General features: G+C 31.0%; 4 protein-coding genes across 7 annotated transcripts; 3 read left to right on the top strand and 1 right to left on the bottom strand.

The window, feature by feature from the left end:
* The first annotated feature begins 107 nt into the window (after positions 1–107).
* On the top strand, positions 108–3422 carry LOC126855872 (probable ATP-dependent RNA helicase pitchoune). The gene is made up of 10 exons (XM_050603922.1): positions 108–299; positions 409–447; positions 621–674; positions 762–1028; positions 1301–1615; positions 1695–1996; positions 2084–2236; positions 2378–2548; positions 2749–2926; positions 3169–3422. The coding sequence occupies exons 1-10, from the start codon at positions 215–217 to the stop codon at positions 3294–3296; spliced, it is 1692 nt and encodes a 563-aa protein (XP_050459879.1). The 5' UTR covers positions 108–214; the 3' UTR covers positions 3297–3422.
* Positions 3423–3916: 494 nt separating this feature from the next.
* On the top strand, positions 3917–7022 carry LOC126855873 (pre-mRNA-processing factor 17). Its single transcript, XM_050603924.1, has 8 exons — positions 3917–4091; positions 4249–4465; positions 4625–4951; positions 5234–5448; positions 5548–5811; positions 6026–6159; positions 6233–6454; positions 6733–7022. Exons 1-8 carry the CDS (start codon positions 3957–3959, stop codon positions 6908–6910), a joined length of 1692 nt encoding a protein of 563 aa, XP_050459881.1. The 5' UTR covers positions 3917–3956; the 3' UTR covers positions 6911–7022.
* Positions 7023–7226: 204 nt separating this feature from the next.
* On the top strand, positions 7227–17015 carry LOC126855874 (transmembrane protein 181). Of its 3 annotated transcripts, none has more exons than XM_050603927.1 (13): positions 7227–7524; positions 8223–8407; positions 8714–8817; positions 8937–9086; positions 9738–9840; positions 10050–10203; positions 10289–10369; positions 11029–11128; positions 11214–11341; positions 11636–11785; positions 13587–13689; positions 13864–14094; positions 14515–17015. In XM_050603927.1, the coding sequence occupies exons 2-13, from the start codon at positions 8256–8258 to the stop codon at positions 14646–14648; spliced, it is 1590 nt and encodes a 529-aa protein (XP_050459884.1). In that variant the 5' UTR covers positions 7227–7524; positions 8223–8255; the 3' UTR covers positions 14649–17015. The 3 variants fall into 3 exon arrangements, with proteins under 3 accessions (XP_050459884.1, XP_050459883.1, XP_050459882.1); XM_050603926.1 differs by having other exon boundaries at positions 8235–8407; XM_050603925.1 differs by having other exon boundaries at positions 7228–7524; positions 8217–8407.
* On the bottom strand, positions 11800–13586 carry LOC126855884 (chitin-binding domain protein cbd-1-like). Of its 2 annotated transcripts, none has more exons than XM_050603946.1 (3): positions 13556–13586; positions 12620–13461; positions 11800–12369 (listed from the first exon to the last, which is right to left on the bottom strand). In XM_050603946.1, the coding sequence occupies exons 2-3, from the start codon at positions 13013–13015 to the stop codon at positions 12055–12057; spliced, it is 711 nt and encodes a 236-aa protein (XP_050459903.1). In that variant the 5' UTR covers positions 13016–13461; positions 13556–13586; the 3' UTR covers positions 11800–12054. The 2 variants fall into 2 exon arrangements, with proteins under 2 accessions (XP_050459903.1, XP_050459904.1); XM_050603947.1 differs by having other exon boundaries at positions 12620–12981; positions 13232–13580.
* Positions 17016–18318: the final 1303 nt, after the last annotated feature.

The following is an 18318-nucleotide window of genomic DNA, read 5'->3' on the forward strand; positions in this document are numbered from 1 at the left end:
CAGATAGAAAATATTCTAAAAGTTGTCTGTACTGTTTGGCCAAACAGCAATAGACAGATCAAGCATGCGCGTTGTAATATTGCAGTATTTATGAATTACGAATGTCAACTAGTGAACCACATGTTCGTAGGTTTTAAAAAGGTTCATAGGTTCGAAGAGGAATTAACGCGTTGTGAAACGTGAAGCGACTTTCTTTAAATATCTGTTAAGGAACATGTCTGAAAAAGTTTTGATGCGAAAAATTAAAAAACGAGAGAAGATTAAAATAACCAAGATAAAACAACGGGAGGAAGAGAAAGGTAAGAGCGTAATCTGAAGCTTTCATTTTTTTCAAATACATACTTTTTTATCATTCCTCTCTATCATTATTTATTTTAAGTAATTTATTTTAAGTTATTTTTGTTGTAGATGCAATGGAGAACATAACAGAAGAAGTTCCTCCAGAAAGTAAGACAAATTATTTTTAAATTATTTTATTTTCATGAAATAAAATATGTCTATATTTTGTATATAATCTGTTCTACTGGGAAACTAACAACGTTATTTGCAGATTAGTTTTATTGAGATTTATATATTTTTTATTTATTATATAGTTATTAACTTTTTATATATCTTTTTAGAAAAAAGAAAATTATCTGAACAGTCGGAGGTAACCAAAGAAGTTACTGAGAATTGTATGTATACTTTAATGCTGATAATAGTAAAATAATATTTAATATTTCTGTTTCACAAATGTATATATATTTTCTTTTTTTATTTAGTGCCAGGTACAGCTATAGCTGTTGAATTAACAATCAACAATGATACAAGCTTCTCGGTATTGAATGGAAAGGTATGCGAGAATACATTGAAAGCGATAGAAGATATGGGCTTTACAAAAATGACAGAAATACAAGCAAAGGCTATTCCTCCTCTTTTGGAAGGGAGAGATCTAGTAGGTGCTGCTAAAACTGGATCTGGCAAAACACTGGCATTTTTAATTCCTGCAGTTGAATTGATTTACAAGTTGAAGTTTATGCCTCGTAATGGTAGGTAAACTCGATAGAGTTTAGGATTATAGTCTGTATTAAAATGATATTTTTTAATTCATGATTAATTTTTATGGATTCTTATATAAAAAAACAATAATAATTGTTGTTTAAACGCAAACAACAATAAGTTTAATTTATTTGATATATTACCTATATAGAAATAAGTTTACAGAAAAATTATATTAATAAAGTTTCTTATATTGTCTTGATGCTTTAAATGTACAAAATTAGTAAAGGTAAGAAGAAATGTATTTTTTATGTATTTGTAGGTACTGGATGCATTATTATGTCTCCTACTAGAGAATTGTCTATGCAAACTTTTGGCGTCCTGAAAGAATTAATGAAATATCATCATCACACATATGGTTTATTGATGGGTGGTGCCAATAGGCAGACCGAAGCACAGAAGCTCGCAAAGGGAATCAATATTATTGTGGCGACGCCGGGACGATTATTGGATCATTTGCAAAACACACCAGACTTTTTATACAAGAATCTTCAATGTCTAGTAATTGACGAAGCTGATCGTATTTTAGATATTGGATATGAAGAAGAATTGAAACAAATTATTAATATTCTTCCTAGTTAGTGATATGCTACAATACAAATTAAAATTAAATTACATATATATTTTTTCCATTACTATATAAGTTGTTATTGCAGAACGTCGGCAGACTATGCTCTTCAGTGCAACGCAGACACAAAAGGTAGCAACAATAACAACATTAGCTCTTAAAAAAGAACCTATTTATGTTGGAGTCGATGACAACAAGGAAATGGCAACTGTGGATGGTTTACAGCAGGGTTATGTAGCATGTCCGAGCGAAAAGCGATTTCTTCTTCTTTTCACATTTTTAAAGAAAAACAGAAAGAAGAAGATAATGGTTTTCTTTAGTTCGTGCATGTCTGTTAAATACCATCATGAGCTCCTAAATTATATCGATTTACCTGTAATGAGCATACATGTACGTGTTATTAAATACTTTGTCTTTGATACTTTTTAAAGTGGCTACTCTCTCGACTTAACATTTATGCTCTGATTACGTTGACAGGGTAAGCAAAAGCAAACGAGAAGAACCACCACTTTTTACCAATTTTGCAACGCTTCTACTGGAATTTTACTTTGCACTGATGTGGCTGCGAGAGGTTTAGATATACCCGATGTCGATTGGATTGTGCAGTATGATCCACCGGACGATCCTAAGGTAAAAAAAGATTGTTATGATATTTCATTTTGTTTATGTTGAAAGAGAGGAAGAAACAAAAAACTTGCATACATAGTTGAACTACTATTAGAGAAATGATAAATCATAAATATGGATTTACGATAATCATATGTCTTTTAGGAATATATTCATCGGGTAGGCCGAACTGCTCGCGGAGAAGGTAGCAGCGGTCATGCTTTATTGATACTGCGACCAGAGGAGCTTGGCTTTCTTCGTTATCTCAAAGAAGCTCGCGTACCTGTCAATGAATACGAGTTTTCTTGGAATAAAATTGCTGATATTCAATTACAGGTATATATAAATATATTTATGTATTATATTAAATACAGCTTTATGAACCATAATTATGAACAAATTATAATTAAGAAGTCTAGAAACATGGATTTGATTAATTAATGGAAAAATGGAGAAATCTAAACTAATCTGCAACTCTAATTAATATTTCTGCATATTACAGAGCGATATTGATAAGACTTTTATTTTGTTTCTAGCTTGAAAAACTAATATCGAAGAATTATTTTTTACATCAATCGGCGAAGGAGGCCTTCAAAAATTATGTTAGGGCATATGATTCGCATCATCTAAAACAGGTTTTTGACATAGAAACCTTAGATCTGGCGAAAGTTGCCAAATCATTTGGATTTATTGTACCGCCGGCGGTAGACTTGAGTAAGTTCTTTTAATAAGAGATTTAAATTACTATATAATAGAAAAAATACACACATTCTATAAAAAGATAAGCTTGAACAAACACAGAAACATGTAAAGTATTCTATAATAAATTATTTGTAACTTTAATATTTTAAGAATATGTGCAATATATCTTTAAATTTCAAGTATTCAAGGTAGAAATTCTTTTGATAAATCTGTGAAGAATATTTTATATTCTATTTAACTTTTTAATTTCACAGAAGTTGGATCCAGCAAGGCTTCACGACCACGAAAAAGGCTCGGTGGAGGTGGTTTCGGACATTACAAAAATATGAACAAACCAAACTTTTCAAAAGGAACTAAGACATTCCGACAATTTAAGCGATAATTACAAGGCATATACATTGGCAAGCAGTGGTATATAATGCGTCATCAAGAATTTATATATCAGAAATATTTTATTGTACAGCTTATGTTTAGATCAAAAATACATTTGATTTATTAAAATATTCAATATCATTCTCAGTATTTTCAATCAAGTTGGATTTTTAATCATCTTGAATTATCCTGTTTTTCCTAAATTTTTCGTCACGAATTGGAATCTACGAACGTGTTATGAAGGAATAAAAATTCCTCTGTATTTTTTAAAAATATTAGTTACATTTTTATACTTGTTAAAGTAGTATAATGTGCATATAGATAAAATTGTTCTTTAATCAGCTCATTTGAGATTATTGAAGATTAAAAATTGGAATTAAATCAATAAACAAAAGTGAAAATTTTTTCTAACTGATCAATTTTCAATCCTCATTTTTAATCTTAATGTAAGATCAATATCTAATACGAGTTTTAGACTGTTAAGCTACGTTTTCTAATAGATAATTAAATTTTGAATTATGTACTCTAAAAAGCCGGAATAGATCTTACGCATGCGCACTACGTCATCGACCACATGACCGATATTTTCAGCCTTGTATCTTGTATCTTGTATGTATCATGTATCATACATCTCGTATCATGTAATGTCGTAACTGGTTAAATTGTGACCATGGCTCTCAGCCTTCTTTGTGAATATAATAGCAGTGACGAAGGTAGTGAAAACGAAAATGAGTCGCTCGCTTTTGATAAATTAACAACGCCTATTAATTTAAATATTTGTTCCGCTCCAGACGTTATACCCACGGTAAGTATTTACTCGTTGTGTGATTTTTATTTTTGAGGTTATGAACATAATAACATGTGATGATACCATTTATTTCCAACTGTTTTATCTTTTTCATAAAAAGAAAAAAAAAATAATAAACAAACATAAGATTCATTTGCATGTATCACGTTTTTAGGGAACGGAACTGTGTATAAAACATGTAGATCCCACTGCTACAGAGATATCATCTAATTTAAAGTACGAAGAACTTTTTGGACCAGAGGTTGGACCAGAAAATCCATTTAAAACTCAACAGCAGCGCGCTGTGAAAAATATGCTTTCTGGATATGTAGAACATGCACACATTAGCCCCTTTCAATTTGAAAATCAAAGAAGAACATTTGCTAGTTATGGTAATATAAATATTATAGCTTATATATAAAAACTATCTCTTATCAATAATATACATATATATATACTTAAATATAATAAACAAATTTTTTTAAATCAGATTAGATTAGAAATTTATTTATTACTTAAATTTGAATCAATATTTAAAACTTTTTTTTCAGGATACGCATTAGATCCAACTATAGATGGTAGTGCAGATGAAGGCAGAGTAATAATTGGTTCAAAAGAAACTGCCGAAGAATCAGGTGGTAAAACTGTTTTTGAAAACACTGCACTAAGACCATCGGATAAGCGAAAGAGGCATAGAAATGGCGATCCATCTGATATAGAAGGTTTTCTTGGACCATGGGGTGGATATGTGGATGAAAAACGAGTCATAAAGCCGACCGAAGAAGAAGCTGCTGAATTGGAAGAAATACTAGCTAAACGAAATAAACGAGGAAAACAGACAGAGGAGAAACCACTGGAAGAGAAGACAGTATTACACAGTAATATCTTTGTATACATTTTTAGAAAAAACAAAATTGCTATTTTCTCTCATATAGAGTTGTAACTTATTCTATCGTTACTAAATAATTCGGATAAAATGTTAATAGCGTAAAATAAAATTCTTAATTTAACATGAGTAACGGTTTAATTGATTAAAATTTTTGTTTAAATATTTAAGAAAATTCTTCATCTTAAATATTTTTGAAAAAGAAAATAATTACGCTAATAACTTTTTATTGCTTTTAAAATTATTTGTGATACTTAATAATTTTATATTGCAGTCAAAGACAGTGTGGATTATCAAGGACGCTCGTTCTTACACGCACCTCAGGATGTAGGCGTAAATTTGAGATCGGAATCGCCACCCGATCGTTGTTTCCTACCGAAAGCACAAATTCACACATGGGAAGGCCATACAAAAGGCATCTCACAAATTCGATGGTTCCCTCGTACAGCACATTTGTTACTATCTTGTAGCATGGATTGTCGAGTAAAGGTATTCATTTCATTAAATAATTTGATGATTATTTTGATCTATTAATATATTTCTTGTGTGTAACTAATTTATTGCAAATATATCTTTTATTATTTGTAGTTGTGGGAAGTGTATAAAGATAGAAGATGCGTTCGTACATATTACGGACATCGTCAAGCGGTGCGAGACATAAGTTTCGACAATGATGGTAAGCGATTCTTATCAGCGGCTTACGATCGGTATGTGAAACTATGGGACACGGAAACGGGAGCTTGTATCAGTCGTTTTACAAGTAGAAAAATTCCATACTGTGCCAAGTTCAATCCCGATCCAGATAAACAGCATCTTTTCGTAGCTGGTACCAGCGATAAGAAAATTATTTGTGTAAGTACAGTATATTTTGTAAAAAATATATTATGAAGTTATTTCATATATCAAAAGTTGTATAGTTTTGACAAAAGTTCAAGTTAATATGATATATGTATGACATATATGTGACAATGTTTATTCTTGACTATAAAAATACAATTAGCATGAGAGATAATTTAATGAGAATAAATCTGGAATTGAATAATAAATAAATGAATTTTCGTTTTAGTGGGATATACGTTCCGGTGAAATAACTCAGGAATATGACCGACATTTAGGTGCAGTGAATACTATTACGTTTGTCGATGAAAACAGAAGATTTGTTACAACAAGTGACGATAAAAGTCTGCGAGTTTGGGAATGGTAATGTTTTATTGCCCGTAAAGAGAGTTATTTTCGAAAAATAAGATTGATTAATAAATTCTTTTTTATACAGGGATATTCCAGTGGACATGAAATATATAGCCGATCCGTCGATGCATTCCATGCCAGCCGTAACGCCATCGCGAAATCAAAAATGGCTCGCTTGCCAAAGTATGGACAACAAAATTGTCATATTCTCGGCGCTGAATAGATTCAAAATGAATCGAAAGAAGACCTTCACGGGACACATGGTTGCTGGATACGCGTGCGGTTTAGATTTCTCTCCAGATATGAGGTAATTTATATTAAAAAAAAAATTGCCAATTTATATATCATTATATACTATTTATATATTATTATTCTCTGGAAATGTCTTCTTTCGTAAAGAATGTCATTTTGCATAAGTTTTGATGCAAACTATATTCTAGAATTAGTAGCAGAGAGTATAGTGCAAATGTCTTTTGCAAAAATATTGAATATCATTTTTAATAATAATAACACGCACATACAAAAATATTTCTAGTAAAATATTTATGTATTATTAAAATATTTGTTTTTCTTTCAAAAAAACAGCTATTTAGTATCGGGTGATGCAGACGGAAGATGTTATATATGGGACTGGAAAACAACGAAATTGTACAAAAAGTGGAAAGCACATGACGGAGTATGCATTGACGTACTATGGCATCCGCACGAGCCTTCTAAGCTCGTTACAGCTGGTTGGGACGGAAAGATCAAATATTGGGATTAACGGATCAATACCTGGTTTTTCAATTTTAAAGTCGTATTTTGTACGAATGAAATTTTTTTTTATTTTTTAGAATAAAATATGTAAATATATGTAATAAGTAATTTATTTTAATCGTAGGAAATCTGCTTTTATTTCTCAATCCTTTCGTCCCGCGTTCGTGCGAATTCCTTATCTAAACTCTACAAATGTATCATCAGCGTATATAATCGACTTCAATTGTATTTTACTTTCGCAAGGCATATATAACACATAACAATACTATTGAAACTTCTTATCGAGGTGATACAAATATTTGCCCCGTTATTCAACGTACCGTTTCCAACCCCCCGGATGCCGATGAGTTAGCAACCCTGTGGTTCGTAGCATATGACGTGAAAATCAATAGTGCGCGCGTCTCGCGATGTTCTTCGTTCGTACATACACCGCTCGCGTTCGTGTGGTCGCTCTCGTATTTTCGCTTGTAAAATTACGCGAAACGAATGTCAACGAATCCCTTATCTATTCTTAATACAGCATCACGCCGATGAAATCGTCCCTGAATTATGTCGGCGGGTGATATTTATCAAGGATGCAGGTAGAAATAGCATCTATTATCACGCAGTAAAGTGAAAAAGGTGAGTTTATTGTTTACATGCACGACGTGTATATCTGCAAATTTATCGTTTATAATAAACTATATATTATTGTGATTAGATCCGATTGTTGTTTCGCGCGCGATAAATTTCTCTAAAAAATGACAGGTGCAAGATATCTTTTTACAACATACCTCTTTCTTTTTAAAATTGAAGTATTTCATTTTTATTTTAATTAATTGCGTAAATAAATTAAAATAAAACAAAATTTTATCTGCTCTATTTGATAAAAAAACTTTAAGAATTAAAAGATATATTTTATTTATTTTATTATTCATTTAATGCAACTATTACTATTTGTATAGCAAGATATTTTCGACATATAAGTGTGCATTTTTATAAATTGAAAACCATTTAATATTGTCAGTGTCACACTCGTGATTTGTGAAAGTTTTTTAAAGTGATTTTTTTACATGACCAATAAAACTTTAAAGTGCATATGTCTTTAAATTCTATTACATATATAAAAAAAATAGTTTTACGGATCATTTCATTACATCTCATATCACTTTCTTGTAAAATATCAAATTTGTTATTTTCTCCTCAAAATTCAATCCTCTCGATGCAAAAAGAAAAATACATATATTAATAATGTATAAAAACATATGTGTCGTATAAAAGTTAAATTGTATGTTAATTATTGACTGGAAAATTAAAAAAATGCGCATAATCAGAATTAGATATATGAAAAGGCATTCCACGAAATCCTGAAGATGATGGAGGGGCCCGGATTAGGATACTCATATCATCTCCCATCCGCTGGTTGGAATCTCAAGGTCAGGAACGCACTGTCACAGTTCAGTGACCTCTTTAGCGAATTTAACAAGTACATTGCGCCTGCTTATCATCATGATCGCTGCGAGAGGTAAGCAATTTTCTGAAAAATTATATTTAAAAAACTCAAAAAAACTCGGTAAAAAAATAGCAGGACTGTTTAAAAAATTCGTTCCTTTCCTTCTCCTTATTAATATATGAATGTATATATGAGGGTCATATAAAAAAAGCGAACGGATTTTTTTCATCATAATTTGACATAATTCACGACGTTCATATTTATATTATGAAATGTCGTAAAATATATATATTTTTTCGTCACTAATATATTTATATTTAATTCATAAACTCTATATATATTTTAGCTATGTATGATTAATTTAAATTTGCCGTCTAGATCCGTGCAGATGCGATTGTATTCGATGCACAAGAGGGAATTTGTTATGGTATTCGTTGCCTTTTTTGCGTGTTTTGGATTAGCGGTGTTTATCGGTCTTGCCGGTGAGTATTCTAGCAATAATTTCTAAATTATCTCGAAATAAATTGCACGATAACGAATTACTATTATTAATCTCGCAAAACAATGACGGTCGTATTGAAAAATATTGACGCTTTTAAAGGACCGCCTATAACATCGACCAGCGAACACAAAGAGCATCTGAACGGCAGCGAGATGGCCACTGGTCCATTCATCATGAAAACACCTCTCTTGTCTACATATAGCCAGCAATTATGGGTAATCGCCAAGCTATCGACATCGAATAACGATGGTAACGTATGATTTTCATTTGAACTAATAGCGAAATCGTTTAAGAACGTATAGATCGATAATTAGAATAAGATAATTACGTCGTTTATTTTTTCACGGTAAATTTCTTGCTAATTTATTTTTTTTCTCTATATTAATGTAATAAATAAAATAAAAATTAATTACATGCAAGATTCTTAATTTTATGATAGATCGCAACATTTTTTTTATGTCTCTATTCTGTAAGCAAACAAAATTTTTAAAATGTATTTTTAATATTTATTATTTATTAATTGCACGTTATATAATTAATTTTTAAAAATAACATTTATTTAATGGTTATTTTAATTATTTATTTTACATGAAATATCATTTAAAATAGCAAATGTTAATACAAACATTTTTAAAATAATTTATTTAATTTTTTAATATAATTATATTTCATTTAATGAATATAATATTCTTTAATAAAAAGGGATTTAAACAATTATTTTAATGTTTATAAAAATGTTTTCCAAAAATTTTCAAAAATACTGTTTATTTATTGGATAACAATTACGATTTAATGAAGAAAAAATCTATATTTTTTTTTGCTTTCTAATGTATTATTTATTTTTTATATATTTAAAACAAAATCTATTATTAATAATGGATGATAATTTCTTTTTTGTAGACGAAAGATACGATAAGGGTTTCCAAGTTAGCGTCTCTATAGACGGTATAACTGCTGATCGCAAGCTCGTGTCTGTGCTACCACCGGAAGCTGGACATAATCGGTACGAATTCTCTCGTTTGCTTGATAATAGAATTTCGTAAAATAATTATTGTTTCAATGATATATTCATGACAAAAAAGAATAAAAATTATCAATCCTAGAACTTGCAATTACGCGTTGTGATGAGTGAAATTTGTATAATACAAGTAGGTCCAGAGTTTAAAATGTGTATAAAAAATTATATGCGAAATTAGCGTGATCGTTTTTCAGAACCAGACACTTGAAGTGCGAGAGACAATCCTGCGAGGAGCTGGTCGTCGCTCATCTCGGATTCCTCGATTATAGCTACTACGTAATCACCGTCCGCTTCCATGGACTCGAGAGCTTCCATCACCGATATACGATACGAGAACTCACATTCTACGTCAGTAAGCACTGCGCCCGAAATAAGATTGCGTCCGTTTCGACACGACAATTCCGAACCTCGTTCTTGTATTTCCTGTTCACAGTTTAAGAACTATAATCCGGCGTTCACGCAGATCGAGATCTGGTTCCGATTGATCTTCCTGCTGACCACGTTCGGAGTAATGGTAATTCATGATTGCTACGATGACGTAGCAATGCGTAAAACGCATGATTAAAATGAGTCAAAGGAAGGCGCGTTTTATTGCTTCTGTGAAATTGAACGAGTAATCTTCGATATCGAAGATTGGTTTCAAAAATTTATCTCTCTCTACTTCCAACACATTTGAAGATGTTAATTATCAAATGTCGTGGAATAAAAAAATATTCTGGTTTAACTTTTTATCGCATTAAATCGTTTTCAGGCAACAAATTAAATGGATATAATATTTTAAGAACTAAGTTTGATACTTGAAACATTCTTTTCATAAAAAAATAATATTAAATATAATATAAAAAAATATATTATGAAAATGTGTCATCTTGAAAAAATTTATAGATATATATTTCACGCGATAGAAGGATTAATTTTGTTTGTTAATAATTAAAATTTTATCGCGTAAAAGGAAAAGGATCCTTTTTTAAGAAATCAGAAAAGGATTTTAAATAAAAAAAATTCTTTAGAGTAAAAAAAGCGTAGAAAGAGATTAATTCTGTAGCTATCTTCGATCTCAATAATGAAGAACTCGCATTGATTCTTTTTTAACTCAATCCGATTTTTTGTTTCTTCGCGAATAATTAAAACTCGCTCTAGAAACTGAAAGAAGAATAATGTATCCGCTTTCAGTGTTGGTTCGGTCATTCGCTTAGAAAGTATCCCCTGCACGATTGGTCGATAGAGCAAAAGTGGATCTCTATACTTCTTCCATTATTGATTCTGTACAATAGTAAGTGTTCTTGAGATTGCAACGTTATTTTTACAAATCTTCATCATTTTTAATACATTGTCAAATTTATATTTGGTCCAAACAGATCCGCTATTTCCCATGACGTTTTTAGTGAACTCCTGGGTACCCGGTATGCTAGATGCAATTCTACAAACGACTTTTCTTTGTGCCATTCTTATGTTCTGGCTCTGCGTCTATCACGGCCTCAGACAGGTATTGATATACAAAAAGTCAAAAGCGGAATAATTAAATGCTATAATTCTAATGCAAGACTAAAATAATAAAAGATTAAATTATCTGGCTAATTTGTTAAAGAGGCAACAATACACTTCGAGACTTTTAAATATTGACTTAAATAGTGCCTTTTTTAAGGGTGGATAAATATATATTATGTGTTTCAATATTATTATTAAATTAATTAATTAATTTGAAAATGCATTCTTTTCATTAAATAAATAAGGTTTTAATTTGAAATATTATAACCATTTGCTTATTTTATTTTTTTAGAATGAGAGACGGCTCATCACGTTTTACCTACCCAAGCTTCTAGTAGTAGGTATGTTATGGGGTGCAGCGCTAACTCTTGCTACATGGCTTCGTTGTACCGAGCTGGAGGATCCCACTTACAATTATGTTCTCGATACATCGAATTATTACGTAAGTGTTAATTAATAAAGTTCATTATAATAGAATATTACCATTATATATACGATACATTTGACGGAACTAATATATCATATTACTAATATATCATTATTGTATACGTTATTGTATACGAAAAAAAAAAAAAGAAAAAACGACCGGACGTATCCGTTCGTGGCATTTCTCGACAAATGCATTTGCATATATATCTTCAAAAAACCTTTCCTTTTCAAAATTCGGTTGTCAACTTGTGTCAACTTGTGCAAGTTCGTCTTTCGATGATCTCAGCAATTTTGACAGTTGGAGTTGTAAGACCAGTCGCACACCTTGAGACGTGAATTGAAGTAAAGTCCGGTAGGGCAGGTCTGTAATCGCGGCGTTCCCCAATCGCACTGATAGAAACGATCGCACAGAAAGGGATGCGGCAGTATTAAGCCCGGATAATGTGACGGGCATCGTGGAAACGGTCGCGGGCAACCGATCCAGGATGAGTCGCAGTCTGCCTGCCAGGGCCAGTCGCACACCTGAAGAACGGGATTGAAGTGCAATCCCTCCGGGCACTCGAACAACATTGGCACGCCCCAGTCGCATTTATAGAACTAAAAATACACACTCGATTAGATAGTGTTCGATATTTTTATAGAAAATGTCAACAAGTCAAATTTATCCACTTTTTAGTTAAATTTTTGAACATGATAAAGCTTCCTTTATGAGAAAGCGAAAATTAAAAAATGTGCTTGCTCTAAGGAAGAGCTTTGTGAATGAAATAAAATGATGATGAGGAAGCAATATCCAAATTTCTAATTTACATAATTTTCTTGTTTTTTTTTTTTTTTTTGAGGAACTTACTAAGCTGCAGTTAGTAGAATGGGATAGCAACACCTGATGTTCGTGATGAGCGAGATCGGTACATGGATTTTTCTCTTCCGTCTCGATCACGCTCAGATTTTTCACGATGTTAATCTTGAGCTTCATCTCGCACATCGTCGTGGCGACAAGATTGTATTCGTGTACCTGATAACCCCGAACGCGGTTCTCGTAATTCGTCGAGTCTTCTGTTAACAGTGGACATAAGAGTTGCATTGTGCAGCTTATTTGCAGCTTCGGATCGCCGTATTCTGCGTCGTCTCTTCGAAATTCCACTGGGCATTCGACAATTGTGTACAATCCATTAATCCTCAGCGAAACATCCAGGATGATAATGGCAATCGCTGGGGCAAAGGACCGATTATTTATTTTTCTCATTTCGAGACACAAAAAAATTGAGATAAATTAAAATAAGTAAAATAAAATTATATATTTGAATAAACGATCTTGAAGCATGAAAATGGAGCTTATCTTATTCGATCAAAATTTATTATATATACTATCAGCAAAGATATATAATTATACATGAAAAACTGAAAATATATTCTTATTTAATTGCATCACTATTTTCTCAAAGACTGAAGAAATATTTACCGAATTGTCTCATGTTCGTGTATCGATAAATCGAGTATAATTTTGCTGTCACTCCCTCTCGACGTTGCAAAACACTTATTGTTTCCAACTTTTTCTCTTCTTTCTGCTGTATACGCGGATCGAGTCACGATCAATACTGTTGTAAATAATTTTCCATCGAGCTAGTTCTTCCAAGATTACCAGTCCTCGATCTTTATTTGGCATCGCATCGAAAGCGGTCCGAAACTGGTCTATCGATGAAGAGTGGCAAAAAAATGTGATAGATCTCGCGATGGACAATGAACGAGCGATATCACTTATAATAATGGATATGTTATACGTTACATCTATGTTCTTGATACATTTTTCTTTCCAGGGCTTCAAGGTATTCTTCTTCACAGTCGGTGGTTTCTACATCGCATACTTGCTGCTTCTCATATTGAAGGCGTACAGCGAATTACGGTCTATGCCATACTTTGGTAAGTATGCAAGACTCTCATTCTGTAAAAGTGCAGTATGTCATTTAATGTGTAACTGCATCTTTTTATTTTTATTTTTTTTAATATACTTTTGTATAAATAAAAAATTCACAGATATAAAAATAAAAATAATAAGAATAGAAGAATTGAAAAATTTACCTTTTTTTTTTGCAGATCTTCGTCTACGGTTCTTGACACTACTCGCCGCGGTGGTGGCCGGCGTTTGCAGTTTGGTCACCGCCCGTCAATTCGGAGCCGGTGTATTAGAAGACAGTTTCGCCTCTCGCCTCTCCACTTATTATCGCACGTCTGCGCAATTCATGGCCCTTTACGGTCTCCTCAATTTTTATTTGTACACCATGGCGTACGTTTACGCGCCCGCACTCCCGCAGGTTTACGGACAACGTGAGTATTACGAAGAAGATCCTAACTTCGATAATATCATATCCAACATGACATTTAATTTTGCTTAATAAATTAACAAGACAGGACTGTATAAAGTTGCAATGCCAGAAAAAAAATTGAGGAAACATAAAAAAATGTTGAAGAAAAAAATTTGATAATTTTTCGCACGTTGGTTTACTCGAAACAAAAATTTCTCTTCTCGTGTATCCTATTGATGCTTTTATGAAAATGATATCCGTAATATTTTATATTGTTGTCGAGACGTCCCCATTCTTTTTCTATATAACTCATTTATTTAACTATAAGATAATAATTTAAAAATAATTATGAAAAAATTCTACAAATGTCATTATGACTGTCAAACTTTATTCTTTGATTTTTATTATTTATGCTAAAACAGAATTTCTTTATTTATTGCAGACTCATCGATAACGAAAGATAATCCTGCGTTCTCGATGTTCAACGATTCGGAGGAGGAAGTTATATATGGATCGGACGAGGACAGTCGGCGACCACTGACTCGCATTCCGCGAAACGCAGAGGACAGTGACTGAGGACCTTAAAAAAACATTAGTAACCCCTTACGCTAAGCGAAGGGTAGATTTTTAAACAAAGATATAACAAGAGAATCAACAAAAATTTCTGATTCTATTCCTAGTCTGATTCGCAGTTGTACTGCCATCATTAAAAGTTGCAAAAGTGAAAAAAAAAAAACAAAACCAAACTGAAGTTTGTGCATAGATAATTTGTTAAATAAACAAATATTAATTTAAACGAAGATTTTTCACGTTTATGCAGTATTCAAGAAAGATGTATACTGTATATATACGCTAATATAAATTTATGTATCGTGTATAAAAATAAAATGTAAGAATTGAAAGAGAATAGGAATAGAAGAATGATGAACAGATAAAGAAAAAAAAACATAAAAAAAGGAATTTAGAAAATTTTTCAAATGATGTTTTTAAGAATTGTAAACTACTTGTGTACTGTAAAAAAAATTCCTTTTAATTTTTTTCTTCATTCATGTATTTTTATATAACAAAATTATAGAGACGAAGCATCATCTTCTTTATTTTTTTTTTGCAAATAAATAAGATGACAGATATTTTAATTTGTGATTTGCGATATTGAATTTTTATATGCATTTATTTATTCATAATTTTCTAAAACTGTATTTTGAAATTCTATTCAATACTTTGGTTGTCATCATAATATCTATGATGGCATTTTTCACCGTAGATTCTCAAGATACTCTTCGCAATTAGATTTACGGTGGAAAGGCCATTGCACGTTAAAAAATTTTAGTCATAATAATCATCGTAAAGCCGTTAGTAAATCAACCAATCACAGTTCAAACATTCTTATTATGTTTTAGAATGTTTGATTGTGATTGGTCAATTTTCTTACGACATTATGATTGACTAAAATTTTTTAACAATGCAATGGCCTTAAGATATAATGTTTATTAAAAAAGAATAAAAAATAAACATTGATAAGAGCTAATCTCTATTATATTACGTTATATATTCGTAAGATATTATCATAGTTTTTATACGAGATGTAATTAACTATTTGGTATGGCAAGAAAGTTTAATACGAATAATAGATGTAGCATTTCTGTATAGTATATTATTATATAATGAAACGTTATTATTGTTATTATATTATTATTATTATACAAAAAATGTGCATGTAAAAGTACACCGATAAAACGCGTGTTTTATACTTAAAAATCTGTTACATTAAAAAAAAATTTATTTAAAACGATTTTAAGAATTCGCAACATGTATTACAGTTACGATTATGCTTTTTTCAGTGTTACTTTATAATAATTGCCTATTGATTCTCATAATTATTCTCTTTTCGATTATGATAAACTTTTGGAAATCTATTATGTAAACAAAATTTTTATTTAACGAAAAAGAATCATAATAACGTGCGTTAATGATAACTTGCGTTAATAATTATAGTTTCTTATCACCGTTTGTATGATGTAACACATACGACGCTTGCTATGTATCTAATAAAAAAAAATCATACGCATCTCTAGAATATTTGTTCTCACCAATCTAATTAATTTGCGTTTGCAATATTTAATTCAATATTCTATTTTCGTTATATTTTATTTTTTCCTGTCTCTTTGATTCCGCGATCACTATTCTTTATCCAGTCTTATATCGTGTATCAAATGAAAATTCAAAATTTGACAAAGATAGAAAATGCGTATGTGAATTCTTTAAGATTTATAAATCATAAAATACTTGCAAGAATTATTTTGAAGGAACAATTTCTGTAATCATTCTGTAGCGTTTCAAATTTTATAATTAAATTTGATAAATACTTATATATAACAATATTATATAAGTAATTACAGGTCACATTGTGCATCCTATAATTATTTATATTACATTATAATTATGTATTATAATTGCAATAGCTACAATCTAAGATGCTTATATCAGATCTTAAATTATAAAATGTTAGACGCCAAAAAAATTACGAGACGCAGGAAAATAGGAAAGAGACAATTTTGCCATTCAATGTATGGTTTTATATCATAATGTTATTACAGAAATGGTATTTCATAATAATTAAAAGTAATAGTAGTTTATTGGTGAATCACTCGCGCGAGTGCGTCGGCGGATCATTATCGCGTGATCATCATCGCTGTCATATCAATCGACGCGCGCGCACACATTTTTTTTTTCTTTTGTTCAATTACATTTTCTTTTTGCATCAAATCTTCCCTTTTTTTCATCATTATTATTATTATCATCATACATAATGGAAAAAAATGTTACATTTGTACAGCCATCATATACATGTTACATTTAGAATACCGTTAATCCATTATCCACTTTTTTTTGTCTCGTTAAATGTGTGTATATAGAGAGAGAGAGAGAGAGAGAGAGAAAGAGTACCAAGTATTTCTCTCGGTGTGTGTGTACGTGTGTGTGTGTTACGTGTACCTTGACGTGTAAATATATGCCTATTTAATGAGAATGAAATGCTATTTAGTCTCAACACAAACTACCAGCACGGCTCTCTGCATCGTATAATCGGTCACTAGGAGGTGGATTTTCGGAGGAATTCGTGCGCGAAGAATTCACAAAAATTCAAAAATTATACTTGTACTATCGGATTTATACATATATGATTATATATCAAATTTAATTATATTTATATATATATATATATATATATATATATATATTATATATATTAATATATATATATATATATATATATATATATATATATATGTATGTATGTATGTATGTATGTATATGTTATGAATGAAGAGAGAAAAATGAAACACTTCACGCGTGTTTACGCACATATACATAGACTACAATCTCAGCCTCCTGTAACAATGTAGATTGCCCTACGTGCAATTTGTATTAAATCTAGAGTGTGACGAAGAGAAAGAGAGAGAAAGAGATATATAGAGATGACAATAAATAAGATCTAAAAGTAGATAGTAGTATTTTTCGCTGCGTATAAAAAAAAATGACAAAACTCAAGCAAGACGAAAGCAATACATGTGTGTAATTATTTGTATATATAAACGATTAATCAATACAATATAATCACTGCATCTACTTAGTCGTAATACGTTAGCCGTTTGCAGCACAAGAACAAATCTTATTTATCACTCTACTCAAATATGTATAACCATCCTTAATTGATTATTTATAACTTTATTTACTTCATTATTTCAATGCGCGGCGAACCGCTACCGAGACAATTCTAAGATAATAAACTCGATAGATCTCTAATCCTCAGTGTCTATATGTGTGTGTGTTTGTGTGTGTGTGTGTGATATGTGTGTGTATATATATAAAATGCAATTACATTGTCTCGCGGCTTTTCTTTATAATCGAGGGAGAGAAAATTAAACTAAATAATAATTAAAGTAGACAGGCGAAAAACAGTGTGCAATCGTCTCCCATAATAGATAATTAATAAAATCAAAATGCAAATACACGATAAAACGATAAAGTCAAAAAAAATAATCGTAAAACGAAATTAACGAGATTGGTTTACGAATAGATATCAACGGTTCGAGGCAACAATAAAGCGATAAATTCGCCGATTGAGATCAGAAATTAAGAACGTGAAATCTCTAATTGCAGACAAAAAAAAATCATTCTCAAAACTAATCGAAACGCTAATTTTTTTTTGCTCCTACACAATGTTACAATTTATTATATTTTATTC

This window comes from Cataglyphis hispanica, chromosome 17, assembly GCF_021464435.1.
Source record: "Cataglyphis hispanica isolate Lineage 1 chromosome 17, ULB_Chis1_1.0, whole genome shotgun sequence".
NCBI lineage: Eukaryota > Metazoa > Arthropoda > Insecta > Hymenoptera > Formicidae > Cataglyphis > Cataglyphis hispanica.